The sequence below is a fragment of the Argopecten irradians genome, chromosome 16, assembly GCF_041381155.1.
Source record: "Argopecten irradians isolate NY chromosome 16, Ai_NY, whole genome shotgun sequence".
NCBI classification, from domain to species: domain Eukaryota; kingdom Metazoa; phylum Mollusca; class Bivalvia; order Pectinida; family Pectinidae; genus Argopecten; species Argopecten irradians.
The window spans coordinates 16372453-16396127 of record NC_091149.1 but is presented as its reverse complement, the minus strand read 5'-3'; the positions used below and the strand labels follow the sequence as shown (position 1 = coordinate 16396127).

Below are 23675 nucleotides of genomic sequence, written 5' to 3'. Positions count from 1 at the left end.
GATATTAAAAAAAACAATAGCAACACACCTTAACTTACACTGTCAACAAGCCATAAACCATACAAAGAATAAATAGAAGATTGAACTAACTCAATGAGAAATATAGATTATAAATAAACAATGTTGTAGGGAATCCCGATTGTTGTTAAAAATCTACAAAGGAATAATGCAATTGAAGTAATGAGTATGCACAGTAAGTGACAAAACTATAAAAAGTTAAATGAAACTCATCAGCATTTGCAATCCTCAGGTCATTGAAAAGCTTACTTCATCAATTAGACGCTTACATCATCAATTAATTAATGAGAAGGTTGTGCTCTTAATTTCCGGAATAAACCGCACTGTCATCTGCGGTTATTATTTTTTCAACAGATATGTCAGTAATGTTTAATGAAGTCATGCACACCTCCGACTGACAATGCTTTTAATGGTTTGCCCTAGTGAGACAAAAAGATAAGATATGTTTTGTGGTGGTTCTTAGCAAAGGTGTAAGTCTGGACAATATCTTATCACACCTCTGTGAACGGATGACCTAAGGTTAATTTTCTTGTCTCTGTCCCGCTAGGCATACGTCAATCCGGGTCTATTCGTGTCTATATAGCTCGCTCTTCAGCTGGAGAGGCAGATCCAAGGCAGATTCTTTGCTACAAACGTTTACCTGTCGGAGGCGCAAGCGGGGAAACTCACCTGTATAACTTTAATCACTTTATATTCTACTTCTTAAGACAATTCAGTAAACGTCTATGTATTTTTGTACAACTTTGTACGAGTGTATATGAAAACATATCTGAATCTTATTAGTATATTTTCCTATCTAGCGATATTTTATCATATATATGCACACATTTTTTTATGTTTTTATTACACAATTTTTAAAAAATTGTCTTCAAATTCATAAAATAAAAATTAAACAGGCCTATTCCAGTTTCTATTCATATATTATAACTTATCACAGATATATCACTTAGGCTGGCGATTCGGGAATAATACATCTGTTTATGACAAGTCCATGGCTATATACCTGTCAGCGGCCCCCGATGGTCCCATCTCCTATACATTTTGTCATCCCAGCTTTTGCCTATAGTACATAGTCTAACACATCTCTCCACTATAGTATTAGGCGCAGTAAACGACCATCGGGCTGGCTGACCAGGCGGGTTTTCTATGTCGCAAGGATCGTCAAGACCTTCGGACAGGAAATAGGAACAACTGACCACCACTTCTATGGAAACGCCTGACACTGGATAGTAATCTTCTCAGTTATTTGGATTTTTTCTCCGGAATTTAAGGTATTAAAACGGAAAACGTGTGTTCTCGATTAAACCAAATGCAAAAGATGAATACGAGGATCCGATTCCAGAATCGTTATGTAGTCAGTTAAAAACAGTCCAAGCAGATGACAAGAATGGTTGAAAAGTGCCAAATATCACCGCCATTTATGAAATAGGATTACTAAAGAATTGCAGAGTCAATTTATCACTACTTACAACTGTATTATTTTGGGACGATATTGGAACATTAACAACAATGACACGTGTAGCTGCACTCTCCTTAACACTGTCAATAATGCTTCAGCTGTTGGAAAATTCAAAGACAGCAGGATCTAGCGAAAATAAGCAAGAAGGTAAGCAATATTGATTGGGAGGAAAATTGTAAATATACTTATAGTTGAAAATTATATTAACATTTATTTTGAGACTTTAGTGTCAGCAACATAGTAAGGGAATACAAAGTTTTCATGTATGATAGCTTTGAACGTACCTGGCATGTTTGATAAAATGTGCATCTCTTAATCATTCACCTAGTCTTATAACGTAAACCTAGATCACAGTATATCTACACTTAACCATAGGATAATTTATATATACTTATCATAGACTACTATACCAAATAATTTCGAACATTTCTGTCATGTTTGATAAATCTGCATTTCTTTGATCATTCTCCTAGCTTAGTTCCACTTATCGCAATATGATTATTTTATCGACTCCTTTTTAGCGTAAATTTCTTTATGCAGGGTCCCCCCTCCCCGCCCCCAACACCTTGAAATGAGGAGTTTTCTTCCTTGATTCCTATATCGAGAACGTTGTTCACTTGACCTCGTTTCGCAGTGTTGCATTTAACTCGTAAAATATTACTCTAGTATCCCCACACTTTTCAACAATTTAAAACCGTCTTGATTACAAATCAGCAGTTGAAGACTTAGGAGAGTACAGAATTTTTTTCTATCCAATATTTCATGTATATTTCATATTTTCTTCTGGTTTATTCTTTTGCATTGTCATCTTGATTTATAGAATGTGAATGACAAGTGTGGTTGAATCTTATTGCAATGCAAATAAATGTATATTTTACAAATTAATTTCCTGCTTTCCGGTATAATCTAGATATTTTCCCCGAGATACTGCCGTACAGATTAGCTAGTTACAAATGAATCGTTACCTTAGGGTCATTATCTTTGGCGTATTAGCGCTCACCTGGTAAGGTATGCATGCAATAAACGCGAATACATGTGTTTGGAGTAATTACTTTGTACATAACAACCTATTTATGTGCATTTCGTACATACACTTATAAATTGATAGGTTTATATATATATACTGCTTCGTAGCCTTTGGTATATTGAGTCGATACAGTTGTCCTAATCATACAAACCATACCAAATTTCTTGTTTGGTAATTCTGCATGGTTTCAGTAATATATTCCTGGGATGTGAGTTATTTTAAGGATTTTCTCTATTATGTGTTTACATAAATATTTTGCACCATTGCCTTTGGTTTTCCGGGTCATTTTAAACAACTGCATGTAAAACCATGCAAAGCACACCAACCTATTAGGTTTCGTAATATTTTCTGGTCTTTGCTATATACTTTGGTATATATCTCTCCTCATTGCTTCATGTTTTTGTCTTCCTCTCCTTTTTTCGTTCTCTCTTTTGCTGAATGTAAGTAAAAAAGCATGTTCGAAATATGTAAGGAAACAACTTAGACAAAACTACAAATTGTTTGATTAAATAGTTAGGGATGTTCAAGCCAATTGTATTTTTGTCGACGAGATCTTCTTTTTAAACATTATCCTTATTCTTGTAAAACCATTTTCGCTTAAAAATGACATGTATTACAGTTTTATGTGATAATAAGAAAATATGACAAAGACGACAGCGTAACTATTATCAGTGTTGAAGCACAGCGTTTTATTATCCTTACTTTTTTCTGATGTGATGTATGTACATAAACTTATTTATTTGCATTGTATATACAAAAGGTGACATCCTATTGTTCATTGTGTAATTTATTGTCGTGTATACATTAGTTACTGTATGCTCTCATAGCCTAATGTTATAAATGAATTCCGTAGTAGAATTAATCCTATCCGTAGTAAGCATGATAAGCCAAGAACTTGTGTGATATGTGTATTGAAGATTTCGTTTACCGTTCATTATCGTTAACAGGTTTCGAATCAGAATTTTTCTTTTCGAAATTGCTCGGTGCTCTGCATTACCATAAATTTTCGTCTCACTTTAAATTGGACTCTTAATCATTAAATGTTGTTGTTTAGTAAATGTTGATTCGATATCATTTTCTTTTGTTCATAGTTCCAAACTTTCGAATTTAGCGTTTATATTGTGCTGCAGAGACCGCTAACTCTTCTTGAATGCATGCCCCTAGTTTCACTACGTTCCTGAATCAAAGCTCATATTTAGTTTTCCTATATGAAATCTCTTAAGTTTAGGGATTTCTTAAATGTAAGAAACGTTGATTAAACTACGCCAAAGTACTGCTTCATGTTTGTATCTCTGTGTTGTATACATGTATGTATATTTTTTAAGAGTAGTGTTTCCTTATTATGGTTAGTCATATTTATTCACATTTTATTAGCTTTACGTTGTTCTTTTTCGGATAAACTGCTGTCAATTAACAGCATTTCAAAGTTCCAGACTACAATGATGGTCTTCTATTACATTTGATCTGAATGAATAAGTTTCGGTTGGTCTGTATAATCCGTCAATATCTTGTTAACATACATAAACACTTATATTAACTTGTATGAGTCAGCTATCATTATCGTAAAAAACAACACGTGTATCACATCATTAATGGTTTACCTAGATACCATATCAGTAAATGCTGATGCATTCAATTAAGCGGGATACTAATCACAGATTATCGTTTGATCTTACACAACGGCTGTCTCGCTGTCGCAGGCTGTCAACCTGTCGGTCTGCTAAGATATATGTATGATTACTTATATAGAGTGATGATGTCACTAGCCTTACAATGACACTATATAATGTACATCAATGGCTAGAAATAGATTCCTGCACCACGTGCTTTATATGCACTGGGTATTTTTTTTGTCCTCACCTGATATAAATTAAAGATGTCTTTCTAGTTTTCAAATTCAAATAAACTGATATATATCATATAATGGAAAGTTAATTTATCAATCGCAATAATTATTCTATTAACACATTTTGCGCTCAGATTGATTTTCTTTCGCTGATGCATATTGTTTGGTTTGTAAGCAATTAAATAAATTTGGATCTCTGAAAAAATATCGGTATTCAATCCAATGTATTAACAATTGATGGTCGGTTGTAAATCTTGCTAGAATAAAGATTTGTTTATTAGTCTTAAATTCGACATGCTGAGAGCAAAGAATTATATTTTTCAGTTATGTAAAATGAATATATCAAATTGTATTGATAAATTATGTGGGTTTATCTTGCTCTTGCGGTTCATTTAAGAATTTGCAATGTTAATTTCAATACCAGAATAGACATTCATATAATCCGTAAATGTCTCAGACATAAACTTATTTAAATCAATGCGTAACCAAGCTGTCACGTGCAGCTATATTCATTAGAAATGCATATAAGAAGATAATATGTCGATCACTTCATGATATCTTCGTTGAAAATTTATTCAACAAAGAATGAGTCAGATCAACCAAAACCCATAACTTTATATCATCAGATGACTCACCAAAGTAAAATTATTATTTGATGGTGGGAAATAGTCAGAACACGTCTTCAAATCAAAATGATTGAAGTCTTTAATTTCAAAATAAGGAAAGAAAAAAAAATCGGATTTAAATCTTTGTAATTACCTTCACCATTAGACCAATTTACGACCATAAAGTGGTTTTAGTGAAATATTCATATTTCATGTCAAAATGATAAAAGTGAAAGTCGATAAAACTTGAACATCATGAATGTTATAGATGAGTATAAGTAAATTCAACAAAAGAAACTAAGAGCACGTAAAAATGTGACAAAATAAAATCGTTATCAGAAATTCCAAAATGAACTGGATTAACTGGTTAAAAGTTTAGTTATTAAAAAAAACTGGGATTCAAAATAAAATAATATGATTTCAGAAAACAAAATAGTACATAAAAGATTTCTATATCTCACTTGTGATCACAAAATCACAAATAAAAGGCTGTATAGACTGTCCAATAGTTAAAACATCAAAGAAAATCATACCATACGGATAGGAAGATAACTAGATAAAACAATTAAAAATAATAATGATCATGTTAAAAAAACGTTTATAAAAATGTCAGCTTGTTTTTAGTGATATTCTATTTATGTTATGTATCTCAGTATGATGGCTAAAGGGTTTAGTCACTTTACACATTATATTACAGTAGTGTTTTTGCAAATAAAATTGTATCAATAGTTGTTTCAATGACAAATATTTGACAAAAAAGAAGTGAAAATGAAGTGATCGCCATTGCCTCAAATCTGTAATTATTGATAACATGAGCCGTTATCTTTGAATATGAAAGTCTTTTTTTACTTCCGCATATCATATCCCAATTTTTTATGAAATGACAGCAATTAGTTATCACGTGCCTTACTTGTTAATGTTAAGTGTGTCTAAGAAATAACGTTTTATGATAATATTTTTTTATGTATATCAAATAAATAACGCAATTACTAACAAACAACACGATTATGAGCATTTAATATGACATCGTCCCAAAAAGCCATATACAAATGATCACCCAAGAATGATTTTTTGTCTATTTTTTCAGTATGGAACTCTTCAGTAAGGAGATAAGAATATTATTTGTAGCATGCATCATTAAGTGATTGTTGGAGTGTGAAGGTTAACTTCTAACCTGTAAAGACTGGACATATTATACACGAAGCGTAATTTTTGCACATTCATCACTTACTTATACATGGCATATTTATATTAGATCGGATCTGCTGTCCTTGACCAAAATCGTATAGTTGTCCATGTGTTACCACAAACGGGAGTGATGTCACTACAATAGGATGAACAGTGAACATGATAGAGTACTTCCTAGATGATATAGAAACCTTGGTCGAGTTGTTTAGGAGCTGAATAGGCTAATCACATTACTTGAACGAAAACATGATTTTGCAGTTTGCTATTAATTACTTACTTGCTTGTTATAGAGAAAATATAATCACAACTTTTGTAGCAATAATTAAATGACACATTTCCCTAATTTTCCTGTTTAAGCTAATACTATTTTGCAACTGGAACCAGCACAATAATTGTTATAATATCATTTTAGTTAATGCATCAAGCAGCAGAAATTTCGAATACGTGTATATTAGGAGAAATAGGATAATAAGCATTTCGTATAATGTGATTATTCAAGTACTAATTGATCGTAAAAAACCTACATGTCATTATAAATATGTAGTCTGTGGGACGTATTTTACAATCTTTCTTTATAATCCATTTTCCGCTTCACCAGTAACTTTTTAACCTTAATTCGTCCCTAAAAACAGATTGTCCAAAATTTTCACGGACCTCTTTACTATATTAAAAATGTGTTTTTTTTTTCAATAAACTTATTTTTTCAATGTTATAATACATGAATGTTGATTAGCATACGTCACCATAATTATACATTGATACAGAACAATGACGATTTACTTTTTGAAATTAATGTCAATATAGATCTTCATGTCATTTATTGAACTACATGTTTCAAAATAAAGCTGCATGACATTGCGTTAAAAGAATACCTACTGTATATTGAGGTTAGATAGGTAGTCGGTCCGGAGACTGTGTTGTAGACAATGTTAAACACAAAGGTAAGTAATGCTGTTAAGGCTATTTTATCAATGACATGCATAACCTTGTGACACTAAAAATAGATAAAATATATCTCTAATGAAAGCTTTCATTCCCGAAAGTATTGAAAAGTTTGTTAAGATTACTACCAACGCTACGGGCAGCAACTTTGCTCCACTGTGGTATAATATCAATTAGCGATCACACGTTTCCGGTGCTGTTTATGGTCTAATTCAGAAGGCAACGTCATGGTCCAATAAATGCGTGATCAATCAGCCTGGAAGAGGCACACGTAGACAGCATATAATGCACATGATAATATGTCAATATGTATAAAGATGGGCTATGCATAATATGATTATACTACTGCGTATGATGGTTATAAATATAATTTTCTGACGTAGACGTAACATAATACAGCAGACATGTTTTTTATGATTTCTTAAAATGAAATCCAATATTGTTGTTTAAAATATCGCATAGCCGTAATTGGTAATATTAGATGTTGCTATCAAATGGAATACCATCTTCTTTTGTACATAATTAGATATGTATTAACAAGTTTTCAGAAATTCAGTTACAAATAGAACAGTATCGTTTCGTACTCAATAATTCGAATTTAGAAGATATAAGTTTTCCGGCAGTTATTGTCATTGTCTTATGAATTTTACTTAAACCGAACTGTTGATTGTCATTTTATTCCCTTAGATTATATTTGCATTAGTACAGTACAACCTGTCATAACGACCACCTCTATATTAAGACCATCTACGTCATAAGACCGCTTTTCTATAATCCAATAAATGACCGGTTTTAACACAATTGACTTGATGTATAAAGGCTACCTGGCTACAAAGACACTTTTTCTCTGTAACTTGGTTTGTCTTTATAGAATGGTTTGACTGTGCATTTAATAAGACATTTTACCATTTCCATGCATTGTTTACATTTTGTCGCCTGATACGGCATTGGATCGATAGACACGTGTATGTGTATTAAACGTAGTGTGTGACGTCATAATGTCGTTAGCCCAATTGCATTGTCATAATTGTCACCATTTATGACGAGTATTTGCGTTAGCGATGGCCACAAGCTATTTATATACCGGTTATGACCGTCTGATTCACGTCAGGCTGAACAATTCTTATACTAAGGAGAAATATTGACAATAGATTTAACATCTATCACAGAAGACGACTTAAACGCCTGCTCGAAAGAATCAGCATTGTTATTTTTTTATGTATTTCTCATCCGACTGTTTAGCGAGATCGTGAGCGGTCTATCCATCAATGTTCGTCAGACGTTTGGCTTTATCAGCCCCAGGGTAGGTCAGCAATTGTTGACAGAGACTGGTCATTCCATAGTGTGCAGCGAAATGTAGAAGTGTGGGGTACAGTTCACCGATACGTGACTGTCAATATTTAAGGAATACATGTAACGACACGGGGCAGAATTTCTAGATTGAAAACATATTACAAGGTGCAATAGCCATAACATGTATGTACGCTTCATCACTTATCTGCACCTTTTAGTAATGGTACTACAGCTGATCAACATTATAACATGTGTAATGAGCTTTTCAATTTGTTAATGTTTACATTTGCAACACTTTCCCGATGTGCAAAAAAAAGAGTATTGTTCGAAAGATGACATAATCTACCCAGCTTCATGAGAGTGATTTTCCATTACAAGGAGATCGATTGGGTCAGAACGTTGACCATTAGTAACTCTGTCCACAAAGTCAGTGACTAATGCTTCTTTCTTTTTTTTTGTCTGATGATTTGACAGGAGGAATTAGGCAACAGGGCAAGTCTACAGAAACCCGCTCCTTGTATTTTGTTTTAAATTGTCTCAGTTAGTGGACCTGTAGTTTATTACGCCGTTGACATAGTTTTCCACTTTTCCACTACATAATTGTCTGCAAAACAGATTTTCTAAATCAACTGGCATTGCTATATTAATATCAAGTTTACATAGCTTGATTTGATAACCGATTGCAATTCCCAGTCGAATCTCTCAACTCTCCATTGTTTTCTCCGATAAGTTGATAATTCATCATAAATATTATCCTTCCTCAATCGATTAATCTTTTGATGCTTTCGTCTCGTTCCCTCATCTTGGTACAGATGCACCTCTTCATACATCTCACTGTTTAAATAATGGTAAAAACCATGATTCAGGTGCATTTTTAATTTAAAACCCCTGAATAATAGTTGACCATCATTTTAAAATAGGACACTGACGCATCTGTACTCAGAGTGAACAGCTGTCTAAAACTTTTTGTACTAGAGTAAAATCGCACGTAACGTGGCCGCAGGGTTTTATAACAAAGCTACATCTAGTGGACGCTTGACGGGACCGCTTCATCAACGCCGGTCTTCAATGGCGATCTCAAGGTCGATGTCAATAGGTCAAGGTCATGTGTCGAAATCGAGACGTTATATGTCGGGTCCGGAACACGGCGATTCTTCTAATGCAACGTGTACACACAGGTTGTGTATGTTGTTGCTTTATTAAAAACACATTTAACATCGTCGGATAGAAAGAATTTCAGGTGTACGGCTGAAGATATATTTTCATGTGAACTGAATTTATTAAACAACACAAAGATATTGTGTAATTATATATTAGTCTCCATGGTAGCAGAAATTTACATTTTATAATACATTATTGAGCTTGCAGATATAACCAACGATATCTGGTGGATGCCATTTAACATTTTATTATCTATAGTATTTGACAGCTGGTCTAGATAAACATACGAATTAGAGAATGTGTTGTACAATATACATTATTGCTACAATATTCAAATGCAAATAAGACCGTTATTCCTGAATTACAATTACCACCAGTATACAATTTTGTAATTTGAAACACATAGTATTACTTGTTCTCTAGTGGAGAAAAATATTTTTTCTATGAAAGACTATATGACTCTTTCATATGTACATATGTAGGATAGAACTATTCCACCCGAGGGTACAGAATTTTGGGTCAGAACCGAGGCTTGCCGAGGTTTCTGACCCAAAATTCTGTACCCGAGGGTGGAATAGTTCTATCCTACATAATTTACATATGAAAGAGTTATTTTCTCACATTGCTTGTCGAGTTACTTGCACGAAAGGTGAGGCAGCCATTTTGTGACAAAATCTTAACTTCTTAAATAATTGATCGATTTTGAAAATAAGAACGCCATTCGAAAGAGGTCATCAAAGTTTGGTTTATATTAATAAATATAAACAAGAAATCTTAGGTAAATCAATCGAAATAGAAGAAAAATGACGTCAACTTTGGCTGATATGACGTCATCTGATTATTCGGCAATTGTGACGTCACAGCTATGTAAGATAGATTTATCTTACATAGCTGTCTTTCATGGGAGAACTCTATCTTACATGGCTAGCTATGTGAGAATATTGTATCTACAGTTATTACGACAGATATTTTTGAAGGACACAGATACTCTTCACTGAATCAGAAGTATATTCGTGCTGCAAAAATCAAATATGATTAAGATGGCGTCGAAACATTGCAATAACTTATCTTCTCTTGAGTACATTACTGATTGTATTATTCGGCAACAGTAAGCATTTTCAAGCATTATAACTGTTTGTTTCATATTGTCTCTGAATATGATATGCTTTGATAGTTAGGGTTTTATGTATAAGGGGCTCTTTCATATAGAGGAATTGTTTTTACTTTATAATATAAAAAATAAACGAAAAGAAATACTCAGCTGGCATTGAGATATCAGATGCTATAAAAGTTTAATATTATTATTTTAATATCAATGAATATCATACCTTTAGTGATTATTAATTTTTCTTAATTTCTATTTAATTTTTTAATAAGTTGACATATTTCATTAATATTACCTTTCAATTGGCACAGGTACATTTAACTACAACATCCGAGTGAACAGACAAACAGTGACGTCATCACATCCACAACACATGAATTTTGTAATAGAAGACCAAGGTCAAAAAGAGACATTAAACCTTAAACGTAAAGACAATATTGATATCAATTCTCCGCTGTGTTCATTATCGCAGGGCCAAACACTGTGTGAGGTCGGCGACATTGACGTAAGTGTGCTTACATACCTTGTATAATTCAATTTCAATTTCAACAATATTTTATTGACATTATATACATAAAAAGGATCGGACATCAGGCTACGCCTATTTAAGTCCTCTCCAGTATAATTTAATAGCGAGTTTACATAGAAAATGAACCATTACTTGTAAATATTAAAGTACGTGCGGCATCATTTAAAAAAAATTTGACATGCCACCCTGAAGGTTAACTCTAAAAAATATTTTGTTTTGTCCTTATTGTTACATAGATGGTTCTATAAGAGCATACTATGTCAGTAATAAATTTAACATTAATCTTCAGAATTTGTGTCTAAAACGTTTTCTCGCAATGCATATGACAATCACAATCTTGTAATAGTATTTTACTCTTCGATGGTCATCATTTAAAGAAAAATCCACAAGGACATCGCAACACAAATGTTGCTAGATCCTATCAAGATTAAGAATTTAACGTAGAAATGAGCCTCAATCTGACTGAATTTAAATTAAATTACTGGCTGGTATAGGAGTCAATTGTTCCCTTATTCGCACCATTAACGTTTGCCTCATTCTAAGAAACATACACAATGACTACATGGTCAAAGCTTGTCTTTGTAACTGACTGGTAAATAGAATGTAGCATTTTAAATTTTATTTCTTGTTATGACATAGAATACAATCCAAATAAATTTGTTGATTTATGTTGACATTGTAATAATACTGATTTTTATTTTACAGAATGTTGCATTTTATCATTCAAAGGACAGAGTTGGTGCTTTCTCTGTTAAAGTAAACAAAAATGAAAGAAGAAATAAACATATAGTAAGTATGTTTTGTAACAAAAGTCCAAATCATTTATACAGTGAAGTGAGTTTATATACATGTGCTGTCTAACAAAGTTTACTTTAGTATATCAAAGGTTCATTATTCGGTTGGATATAAGCCTTTTATGTCATTTACTAGAAATAAGAACGAAAGATACGTACAGCAAAATACAGTTATAACGAATATATAAGGATCACTTCGATTTACTTTGTTATAAACATAAAGCATTGCATAAATCCATGAAAGCGAAATGAAACCTATAACGTTACAACCCTGAATCATTTGTAAGCCTATTTGTTACAAACGTATATTACTGTATGTGTTGGTAAGTCGACATATGTTACGGTTTTATTTCTAGTTTTAAACTGCTTCGGGAAAGAGAATATATGTTCCATGTATGTGTTTAATGATATATTAATATAACTCATAATAACTCATTTTATTTCTCTAAAAAACAAACTTATATCAGAATGCTAGCTCCGTCATCTTCATTTTTATTTCTAGTTTAAAACTGATTTGGGACTTTATCTCGAGAAGAGAAAATTGATTCCGTTGAAAGATTGAATGTCATTTAACTAATTCTTGCATTTCTGTTTTTTCTTTGCTATATAACTTTACCAACTGGGAAATCGTTTATACTTGTGTAACCGCAGTCGGTTGTCGCGCAAGAATTCATACACCGAAACACTGACTTCCACATTTAGTGTTAATGCTCATCAGATTTGGCCTATATTGTTTTTGTATTTTCAATTCTTCAATGGGACAATTTGAATGTAATGAGTGTCTTTAATTATATTTCAGAAAATAAGATATTTGAGAAATATTGCATTCCATGGAATGGAAAGAAAAGAAAGTCTTATTGTGCATTTGTTGAACAGATATTTCAAATGACGCGCGTTTGCGTGTCATGTTGAAATATCTCTCCAATAATTTCAGTTAACACACCAGTAAATAACAAAACAAAAAAAATCATTCCTGAAGTAATGCTTATTTTGTTATTTTTTTCAGGAAGGCGTATTTATATCAGAAGACAAAGCCCATATGGTAGCTCCGTCATCTTCACTGTCTCATCTCTTGATTAATGAATCTATACATCACATCACAAAGCGGAGTAGTTCATTCGTGGCAAGTGAGTAAACTGACCTTTATATTCATACACGGTGATTCCATCAAATATAGTGATTTTTTATATTTTAAACGATGAAAATATGTAATTGCCATTTTTACTATATCCACCAGGATAGTACGATCGTTTAGTTTAATACTTATATACAACAGCGTCCTAATACACACATATATCAGATAGTGCAACACACTGTACACGTGGAAGGCCGTCATATGACGTCACATAACTCACCTCTGCATCTGATCCGGTTATTCCTGTATTGCATCTACTCATATTTTATATCTTTGTAAATATTCCATTTATATATGATTCGATTTTGATTTAAAACCAGGTTGTGTGATACGCTTGTTGTTATGCTTTAATACTTAATTTATCCATTCCTAGTATTTTATCACATTACTTCAAAAAAATTAAATTAGGAAAGAAATATCTATATAAAACATTTTTATTTCCACTGGCGGAAACATGCTCTTCAAAACTTCGTGTCTGTTTAAAAAAAAACGAGTACAGATTTTATTAACTAAATAACATAGTTTTCTATGCTCATATTGTCCATGTTTGCGGTTATGTAGATGTATTTAATATTCCCACAGACAAAATCATGTTTCCTATTTTAGAATAAACATGTGTTTGTTGTTATTTTCTCAATTGTTGTCCTGGTTGTCAACCATCAAACCGCCAGAACAAAACACCCACACAAGACCACGACCTTTCAAGTGTCATTTTCCTGACCTAAATGTAGTTGTTTATTTGTGAAGCGAACCGTCCGGAAAACAATAACTATCATCAGATAAAACCAGACTGAACAAAAGACAAGAATTTTTGTACGCAGCAGTAAAACAAGAAACCCAGTTTATTTTAACTATTGACTGGTTTTGAATATTACTTACGCCAAATGTCTGTTACAAGGGGTAAAATTAACTAAAATCTAATACATCTTTAACTTGCAGATGTGGTAGAATCAAACACTTTTCATAATTTCATTGCCCTGGGGTCTTAGATTTTCCCGGGGATAAGGATATTATTCGTGTCTACATGTGTTTGAATTAGCAATGGTGTTTAGTATCCGGAAATCACTTTGATAATAATGTCTCGCTATTGTTTTATTACAACTTCAAGCAATCTCTAGATGTTGATACCGTACTATTTTTAGGGTTATTATTGGCCATTTATGAGGTCAGTTGCGGAATGGGCATTGCCATTTCTGAGAAGATATGTGTTCTTTCAATTGTACTCCCTGTTGATCACTTGCGGTCACGTCTGTCGTATATTCTTGTGTTTGTGTCTGATATCGATTCAGTATGAAACAAAAATATGAACCATTTCAATATCTCATTCAAATTTTCAGTAAGACTCGGGGAAGCTTTAATTAAAACACGTGTACATTATAATGCGATTATGACGTCGCTTATGTGAATACCTTTTGTATTTACTAAGTAGGGAAGGGATAGTCGTCTGATTATCTACTTTGATATATTAAACAAACTTTGACGGTACGTCATTGCACATTATTGTAACCACGTCACAACTTCAAAGTGGCAGAATATATGTTAATTAACGTATGAATAAGGTTTAATGTACAAAAATGCAAATAATATCAGTCATTCTTAATGTAATTCAGCTACATAATATTGAACACCGGCAATTCATGAGTCCTCAAATTAAGTCTTATGAAATGCATATAAAAGAGCTTTCTTTAAAATATAAAAAGAAAACAAATGCGATCGAAAATCGAAAAAGCTATGGAAAAAATAATAATGTTTATCAGTCAATGCCACATAAATCAACATATATGTCTATAGTTTCATGAATAGCCACAGCTGGGAAACAACTATACCTAGCAATTGAATACTTGGTTTTACAATCTAGAACCCTGCTACCCTATGGTATGGTCATTATGATAGCACGTTGTAACTGGCATGGTACAAGAGATTTTGCTATTCCCATCCTCCTCATGTGTAACTTTGTAGGTCAAATACAACTTCCGGATATGTTAGACAACTCTTATTAATTGTGTGACCCTACAAGGTATAAACTATTGCGTTGTTGCCAGTATTTTAGAGTTATCGAGGTACATTGTACCTGAGGGTATTTATGTATGTTATCATAGTAGGTCAGTGATCAGAGTGACCTAACAACACCTTCTATCCCATAAATCAGGCGAAGGCGTTAGTGTGCCAATAACCATTACGAATTAGTATAACTAATTACATGTCAACGACGCTAATGAGTTATCTCCCTTAGGAGACATGCATGTACTTCTTGCGGTCGTTGACCTGTCTCCTATAATGTGATCAGCGCAATCAAAACGAACGAAAGTTCAGTGACTTTAAATTTTAAGAAATGTTGACATCTTTCGATTATATGACAAAATGTCTTTAGAGGTTTATGATTCTATAAAAATCTCTTTTTACTCATTTTAGAAATGCAATAATTATTTCATGTTTTAGTTTTGTAAATAGTTAAAGTGTGCCGCGTCGTAATTTTCTTGACCATGAATCAAGAAGAGCTTTTCACGTGTAATTCACCATCAAAAGTAACCAACATTTTTAAAATAACAATACTGACAGGTAAAACTTTAAATTTTATGAAATCTAATAAGAGCACAAAATGAACCTGGCAATATTGCTAAAAATCATTACATTTACGCCTACAGTACAGTGAAAGGAGTACACATGGTCAGACTATGAAACCAAATTCTGGTCTGCAATTTTATTGTACATTTTCACAGTATTATTAGTATTTGTTAAATGCCTTATGCAAATATGTTTTCATTTAAATATACTTAAAGCATAGCAACAATTTAGTACAGCGCAAAACATTTGTGTTTATAAGGCATCATACATTTTCACTGTGCCTTTGAATAATGTTCACAGCTTTATTTATCAAATCGTATGGTTTTTAATAGGTTAATGAAGAAAAACAACATGTAAAAGTTTTCACCCAGTTATACGGCAAATGTAACTTTAATGATAAAACCGAACAATACATTTGCGTATAAAATAAGACAATTTGTGTCATAGATCAATCAAATATTGATGTTAGTTTCTACTGGTTATTTATTATTTACACAGTTTATTAACCTTTTATTTAAAAAGAAGTACACCACCTGAGATAAATATACAAATAATGATATGCATTACTACAATTATAAAGGCCATTGACGGGTTTACTCCAGACGAATACCTAGATAATTGCTGAAACAATTATTCTGACGTCAAAGTACTGTCATTTATTGTGCCCTTCGTGATTTGATCTTGATCCAAATTGTTAATCATGTTTTATATGTTTCTCGAATGAAGCGTGACTTTTTACAACCACTCTTAACCAACATATTCTAGCGTGCGATGAAAGTTTGCATATTTTGTGAGCAAAAATGAACCGCTTGGCATAGGTAAAGCATAACTAAATGACTTTAAATAGAGAGAATGAATCGCTGCGAGATTTATTCTTGGTATAGGTAAAGAATAACTAAATGGCTTTAAACAGAGAAAATGAATCGCTGCGATATTTATTCTGGGCATAGGTAAAGCATAGCAACATGACTTTAAATAGAAAGAATGAATCGTTGCGAGATTTATTTTGGGCATAGGTAAAGCATAACTAAATGACTTTAAATAGAAAGAATGAATCGCTTCGAGATTTATTCTGGGTATATGTAAAAAATAACTAAATGGCTTTAAATATAATTAATTGCCGTGGACAATGTCGGTTGGATTGAAAACTAGAAATTATGTGGCAACAAAGTTGTTGATTTACACAAGACTCTCAAATCTACACTCTCGCACCTTTGCCAGTTCAAAAATGATTCTGGCTGTTCAAAACAAACATCAAACAAAATCAAATGTTTTCGTTGATGGTTTATATTTTATAAAATAGCACAATAATTGGTTAAGGGATTTTGGCCTCTTTCAATCGAAATATAGGTCTTAATCATATGCCATTGGATTAATGTACGTATGGTTCTCATATACATAGCGCTAGTATCCCTGCATATATAAATATATATCATTAGCATTTATTATATGTTAGAAGAGAAAGACGTCATTAAATAAAACAATAAGAATGTCAAATTGTCATCCAGAGAGTTACAGATGTTTGAACTTATCCACAAAATGTATTTAAAATGATAATTAAACTGTCAAATTCAAACTGTTTATGATTACTTCTGAGCAAACATACAAACATACGGCTAATAGCTTTGAAATGTTTATAATAATTTCTATAACTTAGATAATCTATTGTCTTTGTCATATGTTTGTCTTTGTGGCATGCCTGATGTATCACGAATAAAAAAATACTAACAGAGTTACAGGTTGAGTTCATTCCATTAAGACCATAATTTCAAGATTATAGCCTGTTAAAGTATGACACTATTGTTTTTTGTTTGTTTTTTTTAGATTTGATATCCATATTAATAATAATAATTTCTTTCGTTTACGTCAAAAACGACTTTATATTTTAGTTTCTACAATTTCGAATCAATACATTTTATTCCAACTGTTGGACTAGGTACACTAAATTTAGGATTCCCAATTATGAAAGTTTGCTATTTGAACGTATCTGGTCAACTTTTCCTCTCTGCTAAAGCTAAAGTTCTATCAAAGTTTATCTGTCAGTTTAACCATGAAGATATCCCAGGGTACTTTCTTTTGGGATTGGGAACTTAAAAAGTATTTCGCGGGGGTAATGTTTGTGGTCTTGTAGAACAACGCTTCAAAAAATGTATGAAAATTTTATTTTTTATATATGAAAATATATAAGAAAACCTTGGAAATGACGAAAGTTTCTCTATAAAGGGTAGTATACCGTATAAAATGCTGAAAAAAACCCATATACATTATTCACGGAACAAACATCTTATGATTGAAACATGTGTTTTTTATATTTTGGGGTTCCAAGGCAACCAAGGCAATAACGAAAATTTCTCTACAAAAGATACCGTATCATATGCTGATAAGCATATATATATAATAATTCCCCTCCTAGCTGACAATCAGACCGAGGGTAAGGACCTCGATGGACACCTCCGAAGAATGTTTTATCGTTAAGGTTAACCCTACTCCTCCACAATACGGCGTCCGGTCCTCACCTGATGTCAGTGGAGCAGTATAAATCACAGGTGATGACTTTCCTGGCACCATTTCGTGTTATCTGCAGTGTTAACGTCGGGGATATATCTCGATCTGACATATAGGACATTTAGTACGTCTGTCACACCAAATTCGATTTCAAGAAATGTGTGTTTTTTATATTACGACTTGTTATAGGCATTTAGAAAGTTGGTTTTTGTTTTTCTGGGTGTCTTTGATCTTTATTGATTATCTATACCTAATAAGACATTAAGTACTTTTTCACACCAAATTAGATTTAAATAACAAAGTTTTCGTACGTATTATTTTGATATTACTTCTTATCGTAGGCTTAGAGTAGGTCAAGCTTTTGTTTGATTTTGTTTTTCTGGCTAACTTTGATCTTTGTTGATTATCTATACTTAATAATACATTTCTATGTCACACCAAATTCGATTTTAATAAAATGTTTTTGTTATTTTGATACTTCCTCTTGTAGGTCAAGAATTCGTTTGATTGGGTTGTTTTTTCTTAGCTTATAGAAAATCTTATTTGATTACCTATGCTTATTAAGGCATTTAGCATGTCTGACACACCCAATTCGATTTGAATAAAAGTTTTTGTAGGTATTGGTTTGATAATGCTGTAGCGTTAAGTAGGTTAATACCTCGTTTGATTTTGTATAGCCTTGCTGTTCATCTTTCATCTTTCATATTATGTATGTCTTTGATCACTCATACTTCAAAAAATAGAACTAAGCGTTTGTGCTGCTAACATTTCTTTTCGTCAGAACGAATGCTTCCTAGATTTTAAGCATTAGAATACGGGAGGTGATAATGAATGGTCTATGTAATATGTTATTCGATTTAGTTATAATTTATTTTACCATCAATAATGCTTTAAAATAAAAAATATACCTTTTGGTGTTGGTGAGTTGAACCGCGATATAAAGGTAAATTATAAATATTCTTACGCTTAATTCTACCATTACTTATGATTTAAGGTCATTACTTGTTTTATTCGCGCGAGTTTAGCGATAATTTCAAAAGCCGACCATGGAAAAAAATAAACGCAATCATAGTATTGAAAAGAGATAAGAGTATTTGCTTATTGCGTATATATATAGTATGTATTTTGGTTCCATGCATATCATTCAGTATTCCTTATACTGAAGTGCATTGCTAAATATATCTGGGTATGATGTATGGTGTGTAATATAGGTGTTATAATTAAGTCCGCAGTATTGATGTACTCATGGAATACTCCGTACATTTATGTGTAAATGTGACAATTTATGCAGTGCATTATGCAGTTATTGGTAAGGATAAAACATGCATTTCCCATCTGTGAACATTCATCATCGCACACAACAAACATTTATTGTTCTTCCTTGTGTTTCTCTGTCATTTTGGAAGCATGCTGTGTCATTTCTAATTCAAGTAGGATGCTAAATACCTCTATGCTGGCTCTTAAAGTGCTTCATTTTGTCGCCGCTTGGAAACTGTTGAATTGCGTATTCGCGATTTTTTATTTCAATTTTCAAATTATCATAAAAAAGCAAGTTGTTTTTAGTTTCGTATTCCAGGTTTGGTGCCATGGTGATAACATTCATCATAATGAATATCTTTTGCCACAAATAATCTTTAATGATCTGTCTTTATAACAAAAGTATTCCTATGGAAACATATACATAGGAATCCATTTATATCTGAACATTAAAGATATATATGTGATGTTGATTATCTTTTTCTAAAATAACACGGAAGTTATAACAATAGTTTATCATGTTTTCAATGACACGCCAGTTTAATATGTATGTTATAACATTGGCTATTGACTCTAAAACGATTTTTCATATCAAATATGGTGAACAATGGCTAATAAAATCCATAAATTATCAAATTCTGCTAAAAATATAGCCAAATCTGATTCAAATTTTACATTTCAACAGCTTCAAATGATAACAAAGCCATTTGATATCAGCTATATTAGATGTGAATTAAGATAATTTTACGATACAAACTAGCAGCTTAATCAACTTTCCATACATTAGTATGTGTCATATGTACTTAACATCCATGGAAACTGACCAACGGTCAGCCATACAGGGAGTGGTCAGTTTAAGTCGAGTCACCAAAACATATACAAAATCCGGCCACCTCCAGGCTATTACAAATATAAACATATATACTAAGTGCGCATTAGGACGACCATCATGCCTAATTAGAACAGCATTGCCCCGCACAGCCAGACTGCAGGTGCATACTGAGACATACACTCATTACCTTCATCACACCTGGTCATCAATCTTACTTTTTAGAGTACATCGTGATTGCTCGTTTATTATCAAGATAAGATAATTTGTTATATAATGGTATCTACATTGTCCTGTGAGGTTATCTTAATCAGATTACTTTCATACGATTAGGCATTAGCAGCAACTGCAGATATTATTTAAACTGTCTTGTCGATATTTGTTTGTTGTATCCATGAGGACTAAATTGTCAATATTATTGTAAGCATACCATACGACATAACATCTTAAAATAACGTTATATCTCTATACGACAATTTTTGTTAATTGTCATTCAGAAAGGATATAAAAAGAAAGTACCTTGTCCGTAATATAAACTGTACAAAACAAGACAAATCTTATATGAATATGTACGATTACAAAATACTGTTATGAGTTATTGCCATGTTTAATGGATAAATTATTTTTGTCGAGTTTCGAGTCGACCTTTGAAACTCGAAAATGTTGACGCGAAAATTGACACTTGAACAAAAGTCACTCTGTATAATAAATGACAGCCAGGTGATAATGCTTAAATTATATATGTCTTAAAATCAGATAAAAGAAATCTAATTTTCACACCAGTATGGTTAAAATTGTAGTTCTTTAATATAAAAAAAAGAAAGAAAAAACGTCCATAGGTATTTTAGTTCCATTTTATGCTGTTTCATTTTTGTTTGACATTTTTCTGTGTTAGATAAACTCCCAACTGCTTTAATGTCAAACTTTTCAAGATTATGTGACGATAAACATTCTTACATACAATTTCAAGATATACTGCTTTATAAGAATGGTCTAATACTTATCATAAACTGAGCATAACTCATGAATATTGTCTTCGTTACACATATGTATACTTTACCAAGTTCGTAATATCACAATGGATAATAAGATTTGTGCATGGTAATGGCTATTCTATTGAATATTACAGGGTTATCTGCCCTTGTAGATTGATCTTGTGACAACATTATTTACTAGCCTAAAGTAATACGTGCCAGAGAAAACGACGTGAATTTCCATAAAAAAATAATCACGTAACAATGGATAGGTACCCGTAAGGGAGGTAGCTCTGTTATATGCAAAGATGGAATTACCTTATTTAATAACAATTTCTTTGCTATGTGCCTTTTGTTTGACATTAGACCATTTCCTATCATTACAGGTGGCCGCACAGTCAGCATCCTAGGACGTCGCATGGTGAATATTGTGGAATCTTCAAACCATGTTAATGAGTATTTAAATGAAATGAAAGAAGAAAACAGCGATTATATTGTCGAAGTTCTCATCATGATAGATTACAGTCTCTATAAAAAGTACGTATTCAGTTATTATAACATTAAAAGGATTTGATATATGGATAGGAACGATACGTGCATTCTTCAGAGAGATATCTGGGCCCAGTTTCATGAACATCCCTTATCTTTAAGGTTACAAAAGTTAAGAACAAAAACTTAGGCTAAGGAGGCTTCCTTAAGATTCGTAATGTTTTCCTATAAATAATTTTAAGTTAAAGTATTCCTTAAAGTTAAGGAATGTTCATGGAACTGGAACCTGGTGGTTGCTTAGGAAAATATAACTATATCCTGGCAAGCCTTTGGATTTACTTGCCAATATATTTATCTCGGTTTGTGTCTGTTTGATTCCATTATTCTACCAGAGGGACATTAATTGTAGTATTCCCCGATGCTTGCCGAGGGTTTACAATAAAACATTTTCCGATGGTAGAACCTATCCTTCCAACCCATATATGAAAGGGTATTTGTCACTCATACCTCTGTATTAAAAATGTTCTCCATATAGTTTATATAACGTTCATATTCTATACCTCTTCAACAGTTTAATTCATAACTTTTTTTCAGCCCCCACTCAACGACTGATTTATTGTATTTTCATTATTGTCATATTTGGTTTATTTGGCTTCGTTTGAAAAAAATAATAGTATAGTAACTTTAATGTTACCATGTTTATGTTAAGTGTGTCTTGATAAAGGTTTCGACTGTATTGGAAATTCGACAATATTTCTGTACATACTGTTTCAATTTCTTCTTTGTCCCATATTTTATTATTTTATGATTTTCAACTAAGGATAAACCATTTACTTGGACATTATAAAAGTGCTGAGATTATAAGCCTATAATAAATAGTAGAAATTAATAACCAATTCTTAAAAGTTAGTTGTACGTGTAATGATGCAAATTACAGAGTATCAACCTTAACCCACGCAAAAACACAATTACAAATTTCACAAGGACAAATAATTCGACAATATGCCAATACAGAATAATTTGGTGTTTATTAATCCACGACTTTATTAATTTGTAGATTTTTAGACAAAGCGAATGGACAGGATGGTGAGGCTATAACTCAACTTCGGTACTACTTCGCTCATATAGTAAATGGGGTGGGTATATAAAAACCTAAATTTCACATTTCATATAAATATTTACCGAGAAATACAAAATTGCATGATGAATAATATAACGTTAATGTATTACGTTAACTCGTATTACTCTTTTATTATAGTTTTTGTGCTGTTTAATAAATGATTCCTTTACTTTTCCTTGTGCTCCGCTGAATAAATTCGAACTTGAAATAATAATTTGTTTTCCATAACTGTAATGCCATTTTTTTTTATCTTTATATGGTGGAGTCACTTTTGATTTTTATTTAAGTTGAATTGTATTTGATTATGTGCTTACAAAACTGCTGTGTATATTGAAACATGCTTCATTTTAACATTTTCCAGTATTCCAATTATTAATAGGTTATTTGTTTCTTGAAGCATTTCACATTTAAAAAATATTAGTATACAGTTTTCGAAAACGTAAACAAGATACCTTTGCATTTCTATCATTCAAGTATTATCTCCCTTTGTACGGAATCACCAAATTCAACGCAGTATGTGTTTGCTCTTCCAGATGGATCTCCGATATTCATCAATAAATAACACAGATTTTAGAGTTTCTATAAGATTAGCAGGATTTTTTGTTGCAAAAGTAAGTACTTTTTTTCTAATTGTACTAAATTGTTAAACTAAAAACTTGTATTGTCACATTTACTAATAATCAAAGTAAAGTGTAGTTTGTATTTTCTGCTGCAACATTGTGGTGATTTTCCCAATAGCTGTTACAGTTGTTACATGTAATTAAGCGTTTTTTTTATAACAAAAATCAAAGACGTGATGATTTTCACTGTTTTATTCAAATTAAACATTAATTC

General features: G+C 32.1%; 1 protein-coding gene across 1 annotated transcript in view; it reads left to right on the top strand.

Moving 5' to 3' along the window:
* Positions 1-1120: 1120 nt before the first annotated feature.
* The window catches only part of LOC138310813 (metalloprotease mig-17-like), a 36813-nt gene continuing 14258 nt past the window's right edge, over positions 1121-23675 (top strand). Inside the window, exons 1-7 of the mRNA XM_069252138.1 lie at positions 1121-1624; positions 10956-11149; positions 11879-11962; positions 12974-13094; positions 21619-21769; positions 22779-22857; positions 23375-23452. Of these exons, the coding sequence (XP_069108239.1) occupies positions 1528-1624; positions 10956-11149; positions 11879-11962; positions 12974-13094; positions 21619-21769; positions 22779-22857; positions 23375-23452 (804 nt within the window). The 5' untranslated portion in view covers positions 1121-1527. The remainder of the gene's footprint in view (positions 1625-10955; positions 11150-11878; positions 11963-12973; positions 13095-21618; positions 21770-22778; positions 22858-23374; positions 23453-23675) is intronic.